General features: G+C 40.1%; 1 protein-coding gene across 2 annotated transcripts in view; it reads right to left on the reverse strand.

The window, feature by feature from the left end:
- The window catches only part of VPS35L (VPS35 endosomal protein sorting factor like), a 47,747-nt gene extending 28,906 nt beyond the window's left edge, over positions 1-18,841 (reverse strand). For both annotated transcript variants that reach the window (XM_027885392.1, XM_027885391.1), the window contains exons 1-17: positions 18,753-18,841; positions 16,960-17,059; positions 15,861-16,028; positions 15,404-15,526; positions 15,025-15,049; positions 13,921-13,997; positions 12,696-12,824; positions 9,411-9,495; positions 8,364-8,423; positions 6,071-6,167; positions 5,612-5,659; positions 4,519-4,612; positions 3,916-3,993; positions 3,448-3,570; positions 2,692-2,738; positions 518-629; positions 195-311 (exon numbers count right to left, since the gene is read on the reverse strand). In XM_027885392.1, coding sequence (XP_027741193.1) covers positions 195-311; positions 518-629; positions 2,692-2,738; positions 3,448-3,570; positions 3,916-3,993; positions 4,519-4,612; positions 5,612-5,659; positions 6,071-6,167; positions 8,364-8,423; positions 9,411-9,495; positions 12,696-12,824; positions 13,921-13,997; positions 15,025-15,049; positions 15,404-15,526; positions 15,861-16,028; positions 16,960-17,059; positions 18,753-18,769 — 1,500 coding nt within the window. In that variant the 5' untranslated portion in view covers positions 18,770-18,841. The remainder of the gene's footprint in view (positions 1-194; positions 312-517; positions 630-2,691; positions 2,739-3,447; positions 3,571-3,915; positions 3,994-4,518; positions 4,613-5,611; positions 5,660-6,070; positions 6,168-8,363; positions 8,424-9,410; positions 9,496-12,695; positions 12,825-13,920; positions 13,998-15,024; positions 15,050-15,403; positions 15,527-15,860; positions 16,029-16,959; positions 17,060-18,752) is intronic.
- Between the last annotated feature and the right edge of the window lie 22 nt (positions 18,842-18,863).

Here is an 18,863-nt window from a genome sequence, read left to right on the forward strand (position 1 = left end):
TTCAGCTGTGCTTTAGTAGAGCTAAGAAAAGCAGGGATCATATAAAGATGTTACCAGTCATCCCATTTTTTTGCAACTGTGTGTATCTGAAAAAGCTAAACAATGCCATGCTAAGCATATGCTTATTGAACAACCAACTACAATTTTGCCCTAAACCCAGAATCAGGAGTGAAACAGAACGGACAAGAACTCACCTGTGGGTTCTTCAGCTTTGTTATAACCTTCCAGGCTTCATTTAATATTTGAAGGCGATCGTTTTCAGGAGGATCAGCCAATGCCAAGTTTAATCCCAAGGACCGAAAGAGGAGATGCTGGAAGTCAATGAGAAATTTTAAATTAAAAGCAGAAGATGCAGGACCCAACACTGCTCCAGCAGGTACACTGTGCAGAAAGATTTTGAGATCAAACCCCCTTTCATCAAGTGACGTGCAAGTTATGTAGGCAACTAGAGCACAGAGAACTCTTGTCAGACAAAAAAAAAAAAAGGATTTGTTACAAATTACATACAAAATTTTACCTTTGGGAATCCAGACTCATCACACTCTTTAATCATGGCAATGAAGTCCATTGACCTGGCAGCGATAAACTCTGCTCTGAACGCCGACATTACCGAATTCAACAGCAAAGCACTGCAACGAACACAGCTCAGATCAATACAGCTCAACATCAACTCAAACTTGGCTGTCCCTGCATTTACATTAATCTGAACTTCTTAGATTAACAACTGTCCTGCATCTATTGTAAATTTAAAAGAAAGGGGATAAGGAAGGAAAATTCCTTATAAATCAGGCTTGCATGGGTGAAGATTAGTGGTGCATAAACAAAACAAGAAAACACAAAGCCAGCCTGTAGAATGCTTGTTCCACACAGGTGTTTTTGAAGCCAGTATTTCAGCATCAATTTAATAGAAAGATCAAGCAAACCAGGCATAGCTGACACATTTAGAAACTTACTCTCTCTTTTTTACTACAGTTCAGAAGAATACTTAGGGAGGGCAAATCCCCACTGAAATTTTTCTCATTTAATCAAATTACACAAGCATTATAAAAGCCACATTTCTAGCAGCTGCATTGTTAGGATTAAAATAAATCCAAACAGTCATGATCATATGATAACTGGCAATGACATACTTCAACATTTATGAGTAATCATTCAGACACATATTGGTGTTACTATGAGGCCAAAGTCACCAATGGAAGAGTGAACTCACTGCATTCCTGTAACACTCAGTTTACTCAGCCATCAGTTGGGGCAGAAGCTTCCTCATAAAACGTTGTGCCCTTCACTAGTCTAAACCAGACAGTTTGAACTGGGGGCAGTTCACCTTGAGGGAAATTCTGTGGAGCACTTAAAATAGCCCAGCACCCTCTGTGTTTCTGCCTGAGCATCAGTGGTCCCATCTCAATTTGACTGGAATTTGCATTTTATCGTTAGACAAGTGCTTCCACTTCACCAGGTATATGTTTTGCAATACAGAGAACAGGCTGTCACTTTTCACTCAGATGGTTGCAATGTAGCTCGTGGCACACACTGAGATTATTTAAAGATTTATATTCTGATGCCTCTTGCTTTGTAGTATTTTGACAATCACGAGAAGACAAAAACCACAGAACTCCACTTTAAAAGAAAGCTACTGTGATCATCTAAACTGGATTATTCAACTTCCCAATAAAAACGACGTCCCAAAAACATTATTTTAAAAAATCCTTTCATTATACTCAACATTTTGTTTTTCCTTCAAAGAGCAAACAGAAACAAAGAGGAGGCACCTAGCCCGTCTTTACAGTGAGAAATTATAAAAGTTGATTTAAAATAAGTTCCACAAAACAAACAAAAACACCTATACAAAATAATTAGTCCATCAGAGCACGTGAATTACTTTTATCTATATTATGCACTCTGATACAACACCACCTTCACATCATGTTTTTAAAAATCATTCTTCTCCCCCACACTCCTTAGCTCAGTCACAGAATGCTGGCATTCCTCATCCAAGTTCCTCAGCAGCTGCAGAACTGGGCTGTGCAAAGCACAGCGGAAGAAATTAGGTAGATGAAAACTCTCACAGAAGTCAGCCCACCTACCCACTAAAAGGAACAGAGTAGCCCATCAGCAGGCCCAACTGCATTCACAAAACTCAGCAAGTACATCTAAAACTTTCAGACCAGCCCTGAACTACTCACTGAAGGTGACTGGCCTGCACACAAACTTCTAGGAGATGTTTGGGATACTGATTTTAATGCTGAAAAAAGCAGTTGCCTAAGTATTACCATCTTCCAAAGGCTGCCAGCTGCTTTACAGCTTCCCTTGCTAAATACACATATGGGCCAGTGGAGGGGGGGTGGGGGGAAGGGATGGAAAGAAAGGAGAAGAAAACACAGCAAAATGAAGCACAACCTTGAATCAGAGACACGGATGATGGAGAACGCATTACAAATCCTAAATTTTGGCTTAGGAGCCAGAATGCAGCAACCAAGTTAAACCAATTAACTTTTGCTCTACAATTAATCTACCATATTTGAGAATTCATCTCTGGAAAACAGATGTTCACAATCATGATTTAGTAAGCTACTGGGAGAATGAAAGCTATACTATAAACCAAACTGTTTCCAAGAGAGGGAGAGAACTTTATTACAGGGACTCACGGGTGCTCGTTATAGACTCCTGTCTTCTACATTGTGCAACACTTACTTGTTCCCCAGTTTTTTGCATCTCTCCATCATCTCAGTAAGTAGAACCTGGAAAAATTACTTATTAAAATTAGTGATTAGAGATTTTGCAAATAAATTCAGCTTTAATTACTGCAGTGAAGCTACTAAAAGCTGTTTTAATTAACTCTCCAATACATTCCAGTAATACTGTCTTATCCTGCATTTACAACACAAGAAAACAATGGTGTAGTACAACACAAAACACACCCTCTGGAATAGGTACAGTGGCATTTTAATCAAAACTACCATTTTATGGAAGTCACATTTGTGATCCTTCAGCCATGCCATTACTCCAAGTAATCCCTATTTGCCAGCCAGGTCAGTTATCTCTGGCAGGAGAGGTGAAGATAATGAACTTTGCCAGAGTGCAAACCAGACTGATTGAGATTAAAACAGTCTGTTCACTTGTGTTAAGCAATTCCAAAGCTACAGTTTACTCAAACCCTTTTTATATCTGTACGACAGAAGAAACTAATGAATTCAGGAAATAAAGATTAAACTAAAGGACAGCAAGAAACAAACAGGAATACTGCCTATGAACTCAAAGTGGTCAAACTTGAGCTTTGTGGAAGCAAACATTGTTCCTGTACAGAAGACAGAATCAGACAGTCATATGTGGGCTCTTTATACTCACTTCCACATTCATGTCAGTACTGACTGAGGGGTTTTTAACAGGCAAAATTAACTCTTCACCACAACACTTTCTTTAGCATTAAGCATTACCCTGCTTACTTACTTCTGGAGCATGGTAAGCAATACACTGCAAAATCCAGTCTATGGCAGGAGAGTACAGGGTCAAATACAAAGGCATCTCCACACGCTGTCCCACCAGCTGGTTCTGAACTGTATCCCCATGTATCTGTGGAAATAAAGAATGAAAATACATTGCTGTGCAAAGGTATTTAATGGGAGATATGATAGACTTGGCAAAGTTTGTACATGACTGGAAACAACAACAGACAGTATCACAAATATACACAGATATTCTGAAGCATTCCTTGCAAGCTCAGAACAAATATTATTCAAGTCTGGAAACATGAAGAATAGAGTAGTTTCGACTTATAAGATGTCCCATACTATATGTGGATACAGGCAGACCACTAAATCTAGATTTAAGAACTTCAAAGACTTTTTAAAAGTATGTGGCAGTTTGGCTAAAGAGTGTATTTATCTGATTTTGCAAGTAACCCCCCTATTTGCTTACTTGCTTAAATGTTAGAAGAAAGTCAAAAAAATTTTTGTTCAGGCTTTCTTTGAGTTGTGGTGCCACTTCCATCCCAACCTGTATTAAAAGAAAGAAAAATATTTTATTGGCATCTATCACCTTTGACTCTCCTTCAACTGTAAGACAAAAATGCACCTTCTGAAGGAATACACCAAAGTCACACATATCAAACTAACAAAGAGCATTGAATCACATGCTTTTGACTATTTCCTAGCTTACTATTATAGATATGTTCACTAACAGCTACCCTGAGGTAGTTACAGCTGTGCTTAAACATGATTATCCTTACATCAGCTCCAAGTATCTGTAAGCAGTGATGAAATCAGTGTCTACCCCAGCACACTGCAACAGCCTACTGTATGCAGAGAGCCTACAGCACCACACAAAATTACTCTTACTTATTATAAACACTGAAAGAAAGACTCCCTATTCTTAAAACAGAAGAGCAATTTATTTTGTTTGTTTGTTAGAAGGGACAGGCTGCTGACTACTTCAGATAAAGGCAGTAGACCCAAGAAGCAGTGGCAGCTCCAGGTGCAGTAAATCTCTGATACAGATCAGAAGAGTGAAATGACAGCCTACCCTGCAAAGGTATGCTCTTGCATAGACTGCAACCAGTGGATCTCCAATTCCTCTGATCATGGACGTTAACCGTGGCAGACATTCTGAAATCCCCCTGTAAAGATTTTCCGGAAAAGAAAATGAGCTTTAACAGTTGATAACAGAATTATATCACCTACCAATAACTTCAGTAGCTGCCTTGTAGGCTAACAATTGAGCATAAGTTATAGAAACACTTATCAAAGAAAAGACTTGATTTCCAAAGTAAAACTTTGTGTGTACAGTAACATATCCCATATTCAAATTGTAGTATTTGCTACTACAAGTAAAACAAATACAACTAAGAAGCTCCCCCTCTATTTTGGAGGAACAGCAGAGCTATGGAAAGGCTGCAACTCAGTGTGAGAAAAGAAGCCACTTAGAGCAGAACTGGCAGAACTCCTTGCACGCCTCATTTTCCCACAGGTCCTTTTTGACAGAGCTGTACTAATGCCTGGAGATGGGGCCCATCAATTCCAGTAAAAGAACTGCTTTCTAGGGATAATAAAGTTGTCACTATAGTAGCAATTTGGCTTACAACACTCATTTCAAAATATAACTGAAGAAGGACAATTACATGGGAAGGAACATTTTCTGCTTAGCAGCTGACACCGTTTGGCAACACATTCAGCTTATACCAGGGTTTTCAATAGATAATGGTTCATTGCTCCTAAATCATTTCTCCAACTCTGTCTCTACCAATATGGCATATCAATATTTTCCTTTCAGTTTTCTATCCTGCCTTTTGCCATGCTCCTCACCTCAGCAATCTTCCTTTCCCTTCCACCATCTGCAGCCACTGGTTTTCAATTTGCATCGGGATTGGTGACATCCTGATATCACCATCATACCCATATTCCCAAACTGCAAGCATGATTGTATTTCAAATCTTATCGCAGTTCAACTTGAATTTTTCCATGGTATTCTCTTTAAAAATTTCAAAACCCCTCAATACTGCTTCTTCTCAGGTATACTGAGACCTTACCCACCATTAATCACAGAATTCCTATGCTTAACTCCTTGAATTAGTTCCTAAGCCCGTTCATTTCCTTCCCATACTTAACATTATTCTTACGTTTTGGACAGGAACTTATTGCATTTCAGTATTGCTGCTTCCACATAACTAAGTTGAAGCCAAGTTAAGGAACAAAACTAAGATGCACACCACTGAAAAACACGAAACAAACACATACCAACTACATATTGAACAAGCTGTTTCAACGCCTTCTGCAATTAATCCCACTGCATTTTGCTGATTTTTACAATTTATCTACAAGATTCTGTTTCAAAATTTTTCGTACATCATCTCTGTTTTATCGCTGCCACACTGCCCAGAGCCAATAATTAAGCATTCAGTTTACTATGAAACATGACTCAAAAGCACATTCAAAACAGACAGCCTGAAACAAAGAAAACAAAGCCATATAAACATCAGATACTGTGAGTTTTATTGAAACAAACATGTTCATTTTTGAAAAAGTGTATGAAAACCCCACTCTTACACTCTTTGAGAGTCTCATTTGACAAAGGATACAATCTGGGAATGAGTTCTCTGATTGAAGCAATCTTGAAAAACCAGTTTAAGCAAGTTTCTTTAGCAGTATCGTTAACACTTTCTGGAGAAAAGTTATCTGAGGAAAAAAAAACAACAACCCAGAAATAGTTACATTCTTTGTGGAAACAATTTGCTTCTCATTATAGATTTAAAACTGTATTCTCTTTCCTATCAACAATAAATCAGGTGCACTATAAAAAACTAGGAAATACATTGGCTTCTCAGTTCTCTTGAGCAGCAGACAGAGCTGAGCACACAGCAAGAAGGGGGAACAGAGCTTCCATCTTGCATTTAAGTAACATTTCAGAAGCTGAAGTCAAGCACTCAATGCTCATCTCAGAACTGCTACTGAGAAACCCAATCTCTTTCTCTGCTTTCCCAAAAGCAGAAATTGTAAAAAAAGGAAAATACAGGGAATCTGTAACAAATACATGTATTTACACATCTGTAACAAATGCATATGCACAGAAGAGATTTAAGCGCTCAAAAGCTTTATTTTAAAAGGTTAATATAATTTTTAAACAACACATTTCCTACAAGAAGTAGGAAATGCTAAACACTGACACAACACTTGTTTTTGTACACTGCACATGGAACATTGCAGTGCAGTCCTCTCCCCGTTAGCTCAGGCACTGTTTGTGGCAGCTGCCGGCAGGGAAAAGCCGCCTCCCGGAGGTGGAACAGATGGGGTGGGGCACAGCCCTCTGGCCAGGCAGGCAGGCAGTGGCATGGCTCACTGCTTCCTCTTTCTCTGCACTGCCTGGAACAGAAGGCAAAATTGGCTGCTTGGGATCAACCCAGGTCTGAGGCAAGATGCTTGGGATGGATGGGTCCCTCTTCTCTCAGTTTTAAAGCTGCATGAACAGCTTCTGCTGTGAGTGTCTCCTTATCAACTCCCTGTGGAACAGGTTAAAACACCAGGGCTCTCTCACCCCTTCCCCCAGAAGGTGAGAAGTTCCTGCTCCACAAGAAAGATTCCAACTTCCCAGATGAGAGAAGCCACACATTAGATGCTGACTGAGCATCTTCTGATGCTGACTGAGCATCTTCTGAGATGTTCGTTCTTTTCTAGGACCTCAGGAGTTCTCACCCAACTTTGTTTCACTTGGTTCCCAAGGGACAGCCTGGAGATTGCATCTGAAGCACCCAGAGGTTCACACTGCTGTGCACAGCCAGCACAACACAGATTTTCCCTCTCCCTCCCACTTTTATAGCTGCTTGGGAAGTTCCCCCCAGCAATGCCTCCAGCAGCTGTTTAACTGCAGCACGAGCTCGGCTCTCCAGAATAGAGGTAACTCTGCCCAGAAATTGTGATGTGCTGTGGGAACTGTCTGCTTTCATTAATAAGCACAGCTTGTCAGGTCTGCAATAAACAAATTTTATCTTCAATATTTTCTGCAAGTTTATTTCAAATTTCAATATTTGCTGGTTTCAAGCTTCTGGCTCAAATCCTATAGATTTAACTGCAAGCTAACAGTTCTGTTGCTTTGCCAACTACGGAGTAAAAATGTTTCATATTTCAAGGATGTGCACTTAATGCACTCCAAATTGCAAGGAAATGCCTGTATTTCCATGGAATGTTTCAAAGTCTTGCTAAAGAGGCTCTTCCACATACATTTGTACTGTCAGTATCAAATTAGATCTTTACACTGTGTTGGAACTTCAACTGAAAAAGTAAAAAGGGCCCAAATTAGAAAGATTAGGCTAGAAGCAGCCTGCTGCTTTTTCCAGAATTCTTCCCTAATTAAAGGAAAACTATCAAGTTTCCAATGCAGCAACAAAACCATCTACTTACCAAAAACTGAGGACCTCAGCTTTGTTAAATTTGTACCATTAACTTTAAGCAACTAAAATGCTGTACTTTCAGAAAAGAGCATATGATAAGAGTCAAAAAAAAGGTCTTCCTTCATCTAATTTGGCCATTTCATGTTTAATCCTCCCTCCCAAATTCCGTATTGAAGAACTTATCCATCATTCTTTGTGATTTCAAGTTTCAGGAAGACCCAGCTTATGTTTTGTAATATCAAAGGTACAAGCACATTTTATTACATCTGAGGGATATTTTTCACAGTTAAAATGTAAATTTGCAAGAACACTGTGAACAGTGGAGGCTCCAAGCAATGGATTGTACTCTGTAAAAAACTAAAAGTTACTAGATTCAAGTCAGAACTTTTTCCACAGGAGATACAGTAGCAAGTCCTGTTTGACCTTCCTCGAGTTAGTTCTGACATGATTTTTTCCAGGAGTACAGTGGAAACAAACACAAAGTTACCTGGCAGAGAGACACGGTTATCAGCACACATTGACAGAATTCGTTCATACACCAGTTTCCCTAGTTAAAAAAAAAGAAAGAAAGAAAAAGAATAAAACCCAAAAATAATTCATAACAAATTAACAAAGTGTAAACCACAAAATGTTGGCCTAGAGGTTCCCTCTCTAACATACAGTGAAAAGAGCAGGGAAAGCTTCCTAGAACACTGACATTATGCTGCCCCCTGGTGAGGCTGAAATGTTCAGTGCAATTTTAGCGCTTCTCTCGCTACAGAAACAATTCTCTGGCTCCCTTTAGTGCAGAGGTAACACACAGGTCAGATTTCCCCCCGGCCAGGAAGGGCCAGCTGGTGTCCTGCCAGAGCAGACTTTGGATATTATGTTATCCAAAGCAACTTTCAGTAAAGAGGAAAGAGCACAAAGAGGAAGCAAGAGCTGAAAAACAACAATTAGACCTGTGTCACAGCATATCCTGCTAACATCAAAACACCCTTCAGCTTTGAATGCCATTGTAAATCTTTTCCATAACATGGCAGAAAAACAAGAGAATAACATGAAGTGGATGATAATTTGACTTGAAAGTTTAAAAATATATTAAAAAAATCGTTAACTGTCTTCTGATCACTTCATAGTCTCTATTCAGCTAAAGAAAACTTTCGGACTTCTATTCTTCAAATATAAATATATGAAATATAGAGTTAAGAGGCTGCCAAACCCCAAAATATTTTCATAATGACAGTGTTTTAAATTTCAAAATGCAGAGATCATGATTTATCCAAGGTTTTGTTCTAGCTATTCATTAATATATAAAGCACAGAACCACAAAAATAAATATTTTTATTTTAAAGAGTTTTGCACTTAAGAGTTTTTTAGGAATTATACACCATGTTTATACCACTGGTGTAGTGTTGGAAATATTTTTGTTGGAAAAATTCCACATTAAAACTGAAAGCCCTTTTTGGATAACTTTGATGCTTTCTAACATTACAAAAAATCAATTTAATCTTATTAACAATTGTGTAGTAAGTCTGGCAGAGTAGATACTTACCAAAAGTATCAAGGATATCTGTAATTAAAACAAATTTACTTGGATAAAACTGGATTACTGTTGTGTCTGAAAGAAGCTTAGAACACTAGAAAAAGAAAAAAAAAAAAAACAAACAAACAAGAAACATTTTTAGAGGCCAATGCAAGTTTGTGTTTTTTACTCCAAAAAGGCTGGAACAGATTAATATCCACAGATGGAAAGAACCACCATGAATTATCAAGCCAAAAGCACAAGAACCTCTAAAATAACATACCACAGTGCTCTTTGTATTTTTTCGGGTTACTCCTCATTTCTAGAGCTAGTCACAGACCTGGTTTTCCTTTATATAAGATAATCTACACTGCAGAATTTCAGCTGACCATGCAGATCTGTGCAAGGGTTCACATGAGACAAATTCTCTCGCAGAAGCAGCATTAAAAGGCATTTCTTCTCTAAAACAACTTCTTAAAGGGCATTTTTCAGTTTCTCAACATCCACATCAAACACAACACTTATTATAGACTAGATTAAGAACCTTTTCTAAAAGTGTAGTTAATGAGCTTTTCAACACATTTTTGTGGCTCATATAAGTAGTTCAAACATTCTGGAAACAGAGCAGCTGATCCACAGCCAGCTCCAGGGAGGGATCTGTAATCACTCACCCACTGACACCCAACCTGATCCCAGCATTTGGACTAAAGTGGTGGCTGATCCAGTCACATCTGAAAATGTATTACCCACTTGGTTCTACTATCACTGGATGTCAAGGCCAGGGAGAAACATGTCCATTCATGATATGAATTCAAAAGACACAAGAAGGAATGAAGATATTTTTAAGATATTTAACGGAGCTATTCTTGGTTTTCCAAGCCTAAACTGGAGTCACAAAATCTGGCAGAAGTTTATTCACAAAAAAAAACCAGTTTCTACCTGAAGAAAGTAAGCAAATGACGGACTGGGTGGAGAAATCCACGTCCTCCCTGCTTGAGTCAAATGTGGTCTCAAGACCTCTGTGTTCTCTAACTGATTTTATTCTCTCTGATCTCTGTCCCTTTTCTCTCCTTCATCAGCAGACAGTTCTTCAGTCTCAGTGGAATAAATAAATTTCAAGTTTTCATTGCACTTCAAAAATACAGAAAGCAATCTGAATAACTCCCAAGACTGTTTTGTTCAAACAAGAAAATAGTCACATTTGAACATACTTAAACAAGGGGCGCAGTTAATCTTCTTGCTTTATTCATCACGGTAATTTAAGAGTGCACCAGAAAGGCAGGTGAGAGCATTCACATCCTACAACCAAAGCAGAAGCCTCCCTGCTGCGAGGTAAGTCAGTCAGCTTCAAAGAAAGGTAACTCAGCAGCTGTTTAGGGCCTACACATACCATGAACACTTCATTTCCACTTTTCTTAGAGCTCATATACATAATCAACTTACTTCAGCTTACTCTAAGTAGCTTAGCTTACCCCATCTTGACAAGTAAAGTATCTTGTAAAAAGGCACTTGAGGAATCATAGAATCATAGAACCATTTAGGTTGGAAAAGACCTTCAAGATCGTTGAGTCCAACCCTTAATCCAGCACTGCCAAGGCCACCACTAAACAATGTCCCCAAGTGCCACATTTACAGATTTTTTAAATACCTACAAGGATGGTGATGCCACCACTGCCCTGTTCCAATGCTTATGAACCCTTTTGGTGAAGACATTTTATCTAATATCCAATCTAAGCCTCCCTTGGTTTAACTTGAGGCTATTTCCTCTTGTCCTGCTACTTGAGAGAAAAGACTGACCTCACCTGACTGCCTCCTGTCAGGTAGGTGTTTCCTGAGCCTCCTTTTCTCCAGGCTCAGCACCCCCAGTTCCCCCAGCTGCTCCTCACCAGCCCTGTGCTCCAGACCCTTCCCAGCTCCACTGCTCTTCCCTGGACACGCTCCAGCACCTTCACGTCTTCCTTGAAGTGAGGGGCCCAAAACTGAGCACGGCATTCAAGGGGTGGCCTCAACAGTGCCAAGTACGGGGGACAATCACTGCCCTGGTCCTGTGGCCACACTACTGCTGATACAAGCCAGGATGCCACTGGCCTTCTTGGCCACCTGGGCACACCCTGGCTCATGTTCAGCTGCCGTCGACCAGCACCCCCAGGTCCTTTTCCACTGGTCGTATTTCCAGCCACTCTTCCCTCATTCTGTAGCACTGCAGGGGGCTAGTGTGACCCAACTGCAGGACCCAGCACTTGGCCTTACTGAACCTCACAGAACTGGCCTCAGCCCATCCAGCCAGCCTGTCCAGATCCCTCTGTAGGCCTTTCTTACCCTCAGGCAGAGCAGGTCAACACTCCCACCCAATTTAGTGTCATCTGCACATGGGCTGAGGGTGCACTCAGTCCCCTGATCCAGATCACTGATAAAGATCACTGCACTGACCTAAAAGCAAGCAGTGAATCCCATCTTAGAATCCATATTATTTTAAAATTGTTTGTGAGCCATTTGCAAAAGAACTTGTGAAAGTATTAATGCATAGATTATCACTGCGCATCACACACGCTGTACATATACACATACACATATTAAAGCACTGTAAGTACAGTACATCCTTGTCCCTTTTCTTCTCATCCAAAGATAATATTCCCACTTCACAATCCTATATATGGATTTTTTTTTAAATAACAATAATAGTGCTGATTTCATAGTATTACAATAGAACATTAGTCACCCTAGGTCACATATAACTGTTTGATCTCACTTCATTAACATTTCATTTCCTTTTCTGTCTTTACCACAATTTAAGCTGAAATTGCTGCAAACAGTTTTCACAAGAGTATTCAGAAAGTGGAAAAAAAAAATCCTGACATTATATATAACCCCACTGGATGACTGTTAGCATTACATCAGTTTTACAGCTTTTAAGGATGTCATTATCTCCTCTGTCCTCTGCTGCACTCTGCCTTTGGCCCTTTTTAAAGGCCAAGCCACACAAAAGAGCATTTAATTGTCCTATTTCCCCTTGCCCTCCTCAAAACCCATCACCCCAAACGACCCAGAGAGAGACTGTGGACAAGTTTGTAAAAAGCAAACAAACAAAGAAAAACCCCATACACACACCTTTAAAATTCTGGAGCTGTTTTCTGTAGCTTGCTAAGGTCCTAAATCACGTTACTCAGATGCCTTAGTAAGTCTGGATGGGTAAAACGCTGATGTTCAAAAAGCCATTCTGGTATTATTTAGGGCGGCCAGAAAGAGCTGACATCACTGCATGTTGTTTATATCAACTATCCTTAGGGAGGCAAAATTTCCACACATAAAACTGACCTGGATGACTATTTTCAGAGCTTTTACTTTCTGATCAGAGGACCAAGCATCCTTCAAAGACTGGTTCAGTTCTTCAATTCGGTTCATGTAATCCTGCTGAGTCAAATTCAGCAGCTCTTTCTGTGACCCCTGCCAAGGAAACACAAGCCTATTTAATGGGACAGGGAGGGAAGGAAGGCAAGTGCTGTTATTATAGACTCAAATCACCATACTGCAGAGGGGAACCCCACAAAAATTATTACAACTTCCCTAATTTTCCCTTCTTACCTTTATAAAAATATTACCTATCAAAAATAAACTAGTTAAACATTGAAAACAGAAATAATTGTTTTAGCTTTTGAACCCAACTGACACAGGAACAAAGGGACTAAGAATGCATTTAGAAAAAAAATCATAAGATGGTTCTGGAATAGCCTTCAGCAGAAGCATGAGTGACATCAAAAACTACCTGTGAGACTAGTTTTGATGAGTTTATTGAGCTGCATTACAGAACTGATTTCATAATATCTGAAGGTCTAGAAACTAACACCAGTAAAAACAACCAAAAATGGTTGTTTTTACATAAAATGCAAATGCAATTAGAGTTTCACAAAAGGTTACATATTTCCCCATTATAAAGGGTACTTCATTTTTCACTAAAAGAATCCAATCCTTTATTTGTGACATGCAAGCATTAAAACTGTGCTGGCTCAGGCAACAGGCAACCTGAAGTTAGTTAAGAGGCATAGGTTTCAAAACAACATTATCCAAAACAATTCTAGAAGGTTTAGGTTTAAGGAAAATAAGTTATGAAACATCTGATCTTTGCACAGTAAAATACTGCAGCTTGAGAAATAACTTGGGTATTCAGTATTTCTCTTGAGCTCCTAATTGTATCTTTAATTAACCTCAGGCAGACAGTGTACAGCTTCTGCAACAGGGGCTACCAAAGTTATCAGATGTTAAGGCTATCAGGCTTCACAGAATTTTACAGCAGCTGAAGACTATACTCAGTAATAAGGTAAATCGACATCAATAGATCAGGTAAATTTTCAAATCATAATTTCCAGTGATATAAAAATATGATTCTACAAAAATAAGGGTTGAAGTTAATAGAGAATTCTCACAGAAAGTACATACTTATCTAAATCAGGACATTTTTAAAATGCTTCACAAAAGATTTTTATTTCTCAAATTTCTTTCACTGTTATAATGGTGCTGTAATTTGATCAGAAAACTTTCTCACCTCTTCAAGATCATCCAGTTCTTCTAACCTTGTCCTCACTTTTTCAGAGACTGCTGAACCAGTAGTTGTAGCTTTTCCTGTAAAGAATTACATATTTAAGTCTCTTTAACATTTAAACACTGGGACTTCTTTAGAGAAACAAACTTGAAGGATCTTGACAGACTCGGACAACTAATCAGCTTCTGAGACAGAAGACAAGTGGTTTGATTCACTTTGTGAGAATTCCTGAAGATACACATTCAAACAAACCTACAGTGAATTCATTTTGAATGGGGAATGACAAGTAAAACTGAATATAAATGGATTTTTCTTGTAAGTTTTACTGGTAAGAAAAGAATCACCAGATAGAACCACAGGACAATTTAGGTTACAAAAGCCCTACGTAGGTTTGTGTCCAACTCTCCTCCTCCAGGCAGGGCCAGTTGTGAAGCTATGACAGGTTGCACAGGGTTGTACCCAGTTAATTTAACAGTATCTAAGAATGAAGATGTCACACTCTCCCTGAGCATCCAGTTTCAGTGTTTGACCATTCTCATTGCAAGAAAGTATTTTATATTTTTGCAGCAGCTGAAATGCTGCATGTTTACTCATACATAAAAATCCTGATCTACTATGCAATCAGCAAGGACTATTTAGGCCAGATTTGCTTCGCTAGAAAACGTGATAAAATATTTAACATTTGGTTCTTTTTTGAACACCCAGCACGCAGTTGAAATCATTTCACTTTCATGTACAGAGAATAACTGAACAAGTTCCCAAAGGACTTGTTTGCTTTCCTCCTGGCTAGCAGAAGAGTTGATAAACACGATACTCAGAACATGATGGCTCACTTTAAATGGAAGGGAGTTTTAAGCTACAGTGGAAGGCAGTCAAATAACCACAAATTCATTAGCCAAGAGGAATAAAATACAAGGTGGTTGGGTGGCTTGTTTTCAACAATTATTTTAACTAAAAATCCAGCAGTCTTATCCACAAAAGAGCATAGACACAACCAAATGTCAGAATGGGGGAAGCAGGAAAACCCATTTCAACTGTTCTTGACCACAAACCTGTCACTGCACCCTACCTCAAGCAAACTCTGTTATGGTAAAAGAAAGTGCTTACCTTTTTCAGATCCCATGTACAGATTCTGTGGGGAAATAGAAAAAGCAGACTATTCAGCAGACCTTGCTAGCATTTCCAGAATGCATAGGGTAATTACACTGCTAATTAAGCCTCTAATCATTTAGAAGTAGGCATAAGACCAGAAGTTATTTGTATTGTTACAAAAAGACAAAGTGATGGCTTCTATATATCAAAGGACTTTTGGACTCAGCTCCAAAACAACCTTTACAAGTGAGAGCTCGTGGTACAGCTTTCTACAGCCTTAAAACTGAAACTTAGAGGACCAGAATTTACTCATGTAATAATTACAAAATAGGAATATCCAAAGTCCAGTAAAGGTCTAGTAGACATAAATAAAACTGGAGAAACTGCCACTTACAATAGACAGCTTCTCTGTCGTTGTGTATCTAGCAAGGATTTCACCCCGTTTGCTTGACCACGGTTCAAAGTCACTTCCTACTGCTGAGTTGTCATCTTTATCCCGTTTCCTTCGTGTGCCATCCTATTAGGGGAGAACAAGTTACTGCAAATGTTCAATACAAATCTGGAAAAAGAGAAGGCTGATAAAAGTCAACTTCACGTTTCAAGTGTAAGCTTATTACAATATTAAATAAGCTTATTTACAATATTAAAAAAAAAATAAATCCATATGTAAGTAAGTATGTCAACATAAACCGGATAAAAATAGGTAAATATTAATACGGTATATTTCTTATTTGCATTAACCTGGTGAGACAAATATATTTTATTCATGGTTGGCATTGTGATTTTGTTTGGGTTTGTTTTATGGGTATTTTTTAATTTTATTTAGTTGAAATAACTGCCTCTAGTGTTACCATGGTAGCAGGGGTAGTCACAGGATCTGCAGCTGCTGCAAATAATGACAAGGGGTCGGTGCCATCCAACACGCTGCTCAATGGATCCAGCATAGAACTAGAAGAAGAAGAGGAGGTAGAAGAAGTACTTCCTTTCCGGTTCATTTTCTTGGTCTTGGATTCAGTAACCTAAAAGAAAAGTTCAAAACTATTAAACAAAAAGGCTTTGTCTTTCCTCTCTTTAATAAACCACAAAAATATGTGCTACATAAATTGTGCTGCTGCAACAGAAGCAAGGACAAATCAAATAAACTCTTTGGAGTGAGCACCAACATTTAAACTGCAGCACCTCCTCTTCCCCTGAATCTGGAGGCACTTGCTCTTCAATAGCATTTCCATTACCTTTTTTTCCTTCCAATCCTTGGTCTACAAACCTATAACAACCATTCTAAATTTCTTTCTAGTACCTCTCCTCTACTGTATTAGGTTTATCCCTCTCCTCCAACCTCTTTCTTGCTATTTGATCACCTCCACCAGTTTCATCTTGAATTTTCCTGTGGGACACTCAAGCCTGGCACATCAAATCCATTCTTAAGGCCACTGTCTTATCTCCCTCCTGACCTTCCTGAGCAGAAGCTGCTGCCCATTTATCATTCATTAGCTGATGACTATCATCTCTTTGAAGCACATCCACATCTTTAAAAGCCTCTTATACATTAAAGAAATGATAAATGTTTTAAAGCACACAGCTGACTGGAAGTTAACCCAAAAACCATTTCTTACATCAAGCAATTATGCAGGTTATTTGTGATGCAATAATTTGATTTGAAATTTATCCATTATTCAGCATTTAATGCAACCAAGAAAACCCACAGGCTGGAGTGCTATATTTGTCAGAAGGAGACTGGTTTTGACACATAAGAGCACCAGCAAATTTCTGTAAAGGACAAACAGAATAAACCTTGATGCCTTTAAAATAACAGGCCACGAACATAGAAAGGAACTTCACAAGTATCACCACTGACTTCAAAGCCTTTTAATTTTAAAGGAACAAAAGTAAAACAAGGAACACAATCAGTTTTAATTCACATTCATTTTCCAAAAGCACAAAAAAACTCACTGTAATGGGTTTCAGCGGGTGGTAATCACCAAAATCCAAGGGTACAGATTCCAGCTTGCACACTTCAGATTCTGAGGCATAGTTTCTTGATCTTGCATGCCTTAAAAAGAGAAAAATAGCTAAAAAATAGCTAAACCCTGTAGCACAGCAGCATCTTCCATGTGACAGAACAACATGATGGAAACAGTGTGGTTAATTATTTCTTCATGGCCACTTCTGCATCAGTGTTACCAGACCTACTTACTAGCCCCTTACCTCATTGCTGTACTACGTAAAAATCAATTTGTCAGCATCCCTACTGCTCTACTTTGTTCTGCTCTATTTTGCTACTGCCAGAAATCCCAGAGTTGCACCACGTTATTCCTTTCTGTTTCTGCAAGATCACTGACCACACACTGATTCCACCGACATTAGGGCACTCGAAGTAACAACAGTTGCAACAGCCAATTAACGTGTTACTGCTGTCTCACGCCCTCAAATCTTAGCTACACAAATTCAAGTTTTAAAGTACTTCATATCCCAGTGAATTTTATTTTTAAAAGCATTCTCTGATGTTTTTAAATAACCTCAGTTGGTTTAATAACAATTTTTAAATCCACCAATTATTTCTACATTTTGTTAAACGTGAAAGTTTGCTCACACAATAACATGAAAGAGTGAGCCAGATGATGTTCAGCATGACAATGTACATACGGAAAAAATCTTTTGGCATCCTCATGCTCTAAATGTTGCATATTACTTTTCTTGACTCCACATTAAGGTCGGTTTCTAGTCTGCTCAGGACTACAACCCATCAGCCACTCCAAAACCTAGAAGTTAGATGTATTCCATGTGTTAAAAGCACAATAGACTCAGGAGAGTGAGTCTTCCACAAAGAGAAAATCAGTTTGTTTGTAACCAAGAAAGAGTTTGAAGAAAAATTAACTATTTACATATTTTTATTTTGTCTGTCAGAGTGCCTGTTTCATTCTTCCTTTCCATAACAATTACCAGACTGCAAGTTATTCTTTTCAGTGCAGCTTCCTCAGTTGTACCCCACCTTTTCCTGCAGTAATACTGCACGCTGCTAGAAGCTGACTCTGCCACTTCAGTCTGTAACCCGTGTGTACATCTAGAGAGCCTGCAAAGGTAACTAACAGAGACTAAATTGTGCTAGTAAAGCTGAATTCCCTGCAGGCGATGTTCACCTCCCCAGCGGGCAGCGGGAGCGGCGAGCCCGCAGTGACCCCGCCCGGAGCGGGCGGGCAGAGCGCTCCTTCCCCTCACCGGCTCCTCGCTCCGAGCAGGACACGCTCCGTGACAGCACACCGGGCAACCACAGCGGCCCTCGGGGAACTGCCTCGCTTACTTCAGGTTAAAATAAGTCCACAGCGGCGGGCAGGGGTCAGCGGGCGTGCCCTCCCAGCTGCGCCCCCGCCCCTCAGCAGAGCAGCACCAGGTAACCTAAAGTAACATCACTGTGTTACATTATACATGAACCTGACCCCCTCCGGCTTCTCCCAGAGCCACGGAGAGAAGCGCCGGGCTGCGGCCCCACGACACCCAGTGCTCCGGCTGCCGCCGCCTCAGACCAAGCGGCCCCGAGCCCCGCGGACGGAGACCTCGACAGGGAGCTTCCCCCGCTGGCACACGGGGGGCCGCCCCGCCTCACCCCCGCGGTTGTGAGGCTCGCGGGGCATGACGGCTGCCCTCGCCCTTCCGCGGGGACCCGCAGCCCCTCAGCGCCCGCCGCCGCCCTGCCCTGCGCGGGCGGGGGACAGGCAGCGCCCAGTGCCCCCCGCCCAGCGCCTCACCACGGGAACGCGGCCATCTTGCACCCCGTCACATGACCCCGCGGGCGGGCGGCGCCTTCACCGCCATTTCCCGCCCCGCCCCTCAGAGCGGGGAGAGCCTGAGGGAGGGCG

Source organism: Empidonax traillii, unplaced genomic scaffold, assembly GCF_003031625.1.
Source record: "Empidonax traillii isolate 1590-97213 ecotype Southwest subspecies unplaced genomic scaffold, ASM303162v1 scaffold166:size2381449, whole genome shotgun sequence".
NCBI lineage: Eukaryota > Metazoa > Chordata > Aves > Passeriformes > Tyrannidae > Empidonax > Empidonax traillii.